The sequence below is a fragment of the Alligator sinensis genome, unplaced genomic scaffold (assembly GCF_000455745.1).
Source record: "Alligator sinensis unplaced genomic scaffold, ASM45574v1 scaffold354_1, whole genome shotgun sequence".
NCBI lineage: Eukaryota > Metazoa > Chordata > Crocodylia > Alligatoridae > Alligator > Alligator sinensis.
In genome coordinates this window covers 955,182-960,066 of record NW_005842200.1, presented here as the reverse complement: position 1 = coordinate 960,066, position 4,885 = coordinate 955,182, and the positions used below count along the sequence as shown (strand labels likewise).

The 4,885-nt window shown below is 54.7% G+C and overlaps 1 protein-coding gene across 1 annotated transcript in view; it reads right to left on the bottom strand.

Moving 5' to 3' along the window:
* Window positions 1–4,885, bottom strand: part of CDKN2AIP (CDKN2A interacting protein) — a 7,324-nt gene that overhangs the window by 2,074 nt on the left and 365 nt on the right. Inside the window, exons 2-3 of the mRNA XM_025207590.1 lie at window positions 4,744–4,883; window positions 29–1,338 (exon numbers count right to left, since the gene is read on the bottom strand). Coding sequence (XP_025063375.1) covers window positions 29–1,338; window positions 4,744–4,883 — 1,450 coding nt within the window. The remainder of the gene's footprint in view (window positions 1–28; window positions 1,339–4,743; window positions 4,884–4,885) is intronic.

Here is a 4,885-nt window from a genome sequence, read left to right as displayed (position 1 = left end):
CGCTCCCCGGAGGAGCCAGTGCCCCTGCTCCACTGTGTGAACTGCCCTTGGAAGCCACAGGTGCCGGCGCGCTCGCCTGGGGACCGCCCTTGGAAGCCAGAGGCGCCGGCGCGCTCGCCTGGGGACCGCCCTTGGAAGCCAGAGGCGCCGGCGCGCTCGCCTGGGGACCGCCCTTGGAAGCCAGAGGCGCCGGCGCGCTCGCCTGGGGACCGCCCTTGGAAGCCAGAGGCGCCGGCGCGCTCGCCTGGGGACCGCCCTTGGAAGCCACCAGTGCTGGAGCACTTGCCTGGGGACTGCTCTTGGAGACCACTGACACTGGAGTGCTCACCCCTGAATTACTCTTGGAGGTCACCAGCACAGCAGCGCTCGCCTGCGGACCACTCTTGGAGGCCACCGGCACAGCAGCGCTCGCCTGGGGACCACTCTTGGAGGCCACTGGCAGTGGAACATTTGCCCCTGAACTGCTCTTGGAAGCCACCAGTGCTGGAGTGCTCACCTGGGGACTGCTCTTGGAGGCCACTGGGACCAAAGCACCTGCCTGGGGACTGCTCTTGGAGGCCACTGGCGCTGAAGCGCTCGCCTGGGGACCACTCTTGGAGGCCACCGGCACTGAAGGGCCTGCCTGGGGGCCACTCTTAGAGGCCACTGGAGCTGAAGCACCCACTTGGGGACCGCTCTTGGGGGCCACCAATGCTGAAGCACCTGCCTGGGGACTACTCTTGGAGGCCGCCGGCGCCAAGGCGCCCACCTGGGGACTGCTCTTGGAGGCCACCGGCGTCAAGGCACCTGCCTGGGGACCGCTCTTGGAGGCCACTGGTGCTGAAGCGCCCACTTGGGGACTGCTCTTGGAGGCCACTGGTGTCGGAGCACCGGCCTGGGAACTGCTCTTGGAGGCCACTGGCGCTGGAGCATTTGCTTGGGGACTGCTCTTGGAGGCCACCAGTGCTGGAGCGCTCACCAATATATTTTTCTTTTCTGTCAGCAACACATTTTCTTGTTTGCTATCCTGTAGATTCAAGCTACAGATTGCCTTTGATTCAGTTGCCAATGAAGAGGTGGGAGCTGGATTATGCTTGGTGGTGGTTTCATGACCAGCAGCTTTCATTTCTGTGCCTGCGTCTCGTGCTGTGCCATGTATTTGGTTCAAAGTAAAGGCTGGCTTTGAGCTTTCCAAATCCTTTGCTGAATTCTCATCTGCATCCTTTTTCTGCCTTTTAGGCAAGCTGCTCTCCATCTCCTTGCAGGCTTCTGTCTTTGTAGATTTGCCGTCACTTCCAACATCCTTGGAATCTTTGCTTTTCTCAACAGCTTGTTTCTTGCAAGGCTCCTCTACCCCTTCTAAAAACAAATACAGTGTTACTTTTTCATTCTTTAACAGTGTATTACAGGTACCCGACTACTGGCAGTTGATTTAAACTTCCTACAGATGGGCCAAAACAGTTCAGTTCAAAATCAGACTCCAAATGCTATTCAGACATTTCAGTACGCTTCCTCCCTGCCCACCACCACACACACCCTCCCCCCGGTTTTTTTTTCTTTTTCTTTTTTTAAAAAAAAAGGCAAGGCTTTGATTTAGACTCACCCCTTCTTTTAACAGGGAAGGAAGCCCATGTTGTGGACACAAATTCCACTATGATAAGTGACATACAAACAAAACAAAAACAGACCCTGTAGCAAGAAACTTGATTTTTTACCAGAAGGCTCTCCAAAGCTCCAACTGGGGAACATCACTCAATACAACATGGGTGGAGTTGAAAGATTATCATCATCTCCTACTCAAGTGTCATTTTAACATGCATTAAACTGGGGCACAACTAGAACTGGATCCCAAGGACACAAATTCCTGTAACACACTGAAAAATCCACCGGTGGAAGAGACTGGACTTGGCTATTCTGAGAGACTGGATTACGCAAATCTGTAACTGCACCACCAATGAAAGCAAAGCCCCAGACTCTCTACATTGCACTTTCCAGCACAGCACTGAGACCAACCAAAGCTGGCAGTGGGACAAGCCCACCACATGCAACTTTGAACCCAGGTTATCCCCTAGTTCCTTTTTAAACAGAGAGGAGGGAGGAAGGGAAGAAACCTGAAGGAAGACTCATCGTGGCCAGGAAACCTCCCTGGTTCCCTGGCAGCTCCTCTATGGAACCATCACCAAAGGTGTGTAACTGGCATGCTTTACAGAGACCCCCAACACCTGCCCCTTCAGTCAGTAGATGGAGACCCTAGCACATACCTCTCTCAAGTGTGCCAGGCTACAGCCCTTTCACTGCTACCTCAAGAACCTCTTGCTGCAGTTCTGGCCCCACTAAGTCTTGGGCACACCTGGTTAGCCTCCTCCTGACCCTGGCTAAAGCTGGCCGGGAAGGAGGCTGTGGCCAAGAGGACCCTAAGACTGAAACCATCTTCTTACCCTTATCCACACACATCTCCAGGCCGTGTCTCACTGTGAAGTGTCCACTGACTCCTTGGATTCATTGGAGGGCCAGCAGGTGCTGGCCAAGGTGCTCTGTTCTTAACCTCTGACCCCCCCCCACTCCCATCCATTTTTACTTTCATTGTCCCCCATCATAAGTTGATGACAATTAGTGATTCCCTCAAAAAACATAGGGGTCTAGCAGATTCTTTGTGGGCTCAAGCCCATGACTTTGTGTGCAAATAGGCCCGGTGTCCTGGTAGCTCCTCCACGGAGCCATCACCAACAGGAGCATATCTGGCATGTTTTACAAATCATGCCAACACCAGCTCCTTCCGTCAGCAGAGGAAGACCTTTGTGCACACACCTCTCAAGTGTGCCAGACTGCAGCCCCTTCATTGCATCCACAAGAATCTCTTGCTGAGGTTCTGGCTCAGGGATCAGCAACATTTTTGGGCTGTGCGCCCAAAACACCTGCAGCCTCGACTTATAAGATATTGGCATGCCGGGGGCCTGATCCTTGCTGTGGCAGCGCAGCCTCACCCCGTTCCCCACTGCCCACCCTGAGGTGTGTGCGCCAAATGAAACACCTTTGTGTATCATGGTTCTGGCACATATGCTAGGGGGTTGCCGACTCCTGTTCTGGCTGCCCTACACCTCATCTGTGGCCACACCAAGTCCTGGGACCTCATGGTCAACATCCTTCTAGCCCTAGCTAAATTAGCTGTCTACCAGACCAGGAAGGAGGCAACAGCTGGGAGGATCCCTGGGGACTGTGGGACCACCCTCCTGTCCCTCATTTATGTCTCCAAGCAGTTTCACTAAGTTGTATCCACTGGCTCCTTGGACTTGCTGGAGGACCAGCAGGTAGTGGCTCGTGTGGTCTGTGTGATATCCCCCCTTGGAACACCTATTAACCTCTGACCCATGCTCCTCTTCCTGTTATTGCTTAAGTTGTCCCAAGAACTCTGTTGGTGCACACTTAATGGTCCCCTCTAAGAACAAAGGAGGCTAGCCAGGTCTGTGGGGACTCATACCTATAATTATTTTGTGTACCAAGTAGGACCAGTCAACCTCTTCCTGGCCCAGCTAAATGAGCCATCTATCTGACCAGAAAAGAAGATGCAGCTGGCAGGACTCCAGTGACTGTGAGACTGATTTTCCCATCCCTCATGCCTTCATATCTCCAGGCACTAGGTGACTTCCACTAGCTCCTTGGAATCAGTAGAAGGCCAGTGTGCTCCGCTTGGTGCCTTCCCCTTGGAACACTTGTATTAACTTCTGAACCACACTCCCATCCCTCTTATTGCTTTAGTTGTCCCACAACTCTGTTGGTGCATACTTAATAGCCCCCTCTGTAAAGGGAGGGGGCTAATTGTTTCTGTATGGGCCCACACCCATGATTCTTCCATGTCCCAAATAGGCCTGCCCCTCATCCCTTCACATCTCCAAGTACAGTTGCACTGGGTAGCTTCACATCTCCAGGCTCTGGGTGGCTTTCACTGGCTCCTTGGACTCGCTGGAAAGGCAGTGGGCACAGGCCGATGTGCTCTACTCAGCATTCCCCTTGGAGCACTTGTTACTGGAACACTGCATCCTAGAGGTTTTTAAGACCCAGGTAGACAAAGCCTTGGCTGGGATGATATAGTGGGGAGGGCCCTGTTTTGAGTAAATGGTTGAACCAATGACCTCCTGAGGTCCCTTCCAACCCTAGTTTTCTATGATTCTTTCACCTCTGACGCTCACTCCTCTCCCCGTCCTTGCTTTAGTTGTTCCAAGCATTCTCCTGGTACACACGTAATAGCCCCTGCCAACCGGTTCTGTGTGGGCCCGTGATCCTTTATGAGCCAAACAGGCTTGCCCCTCATCCGCTCATATCTCCGGGCAGTTGCACTATACTGTGTCCACTGGCTCCTTGGGCTTGTTCAAGAGCCAGCGGGCGCTGGCCAGCATACTCTGTTGGGTGCCCCCCCCAGAGCACTTGCGATTCACCCGACCCTCGCTCTTCTCCCGATCACACTTCAGCTGTCCCCCAGTATCTGCAGATGTGCAGTTACCAACCTTCTCTAGCAAGGTGGACCTGACAAGTTCTTTGTGGGGCCCTGTCCTTGCTTTCCAACACACCCACGCCTGTCTCTGGGCAGAGCTGCACTGGGTGGCGCCCACTGCCTCCCTGCTAGACCCACGGGCACCCTGCTCTGCCTCCTCCCAACGCACTGCCCCATGCTCCTGCCCCCGCAGCCCCTCCCAGGGCTCCCGGTGCCCTCCCCATCCCAAGGGGTGACCCGCAGGCCTGGTGGCGGCGCGGCTCGGATCTGCTAACCATTGCTACTCGATATGCCTCTTTTCTTCACCTTGGCAACCGGGTGGTGCGCGGTGGTGGCAGCGGAGTGGGCAGGCGCGCTGTTCACCACCAGCCCGTGGGCCATGTCCAGCGCCTTCGCCATCACCTGGGCTGGGTACCT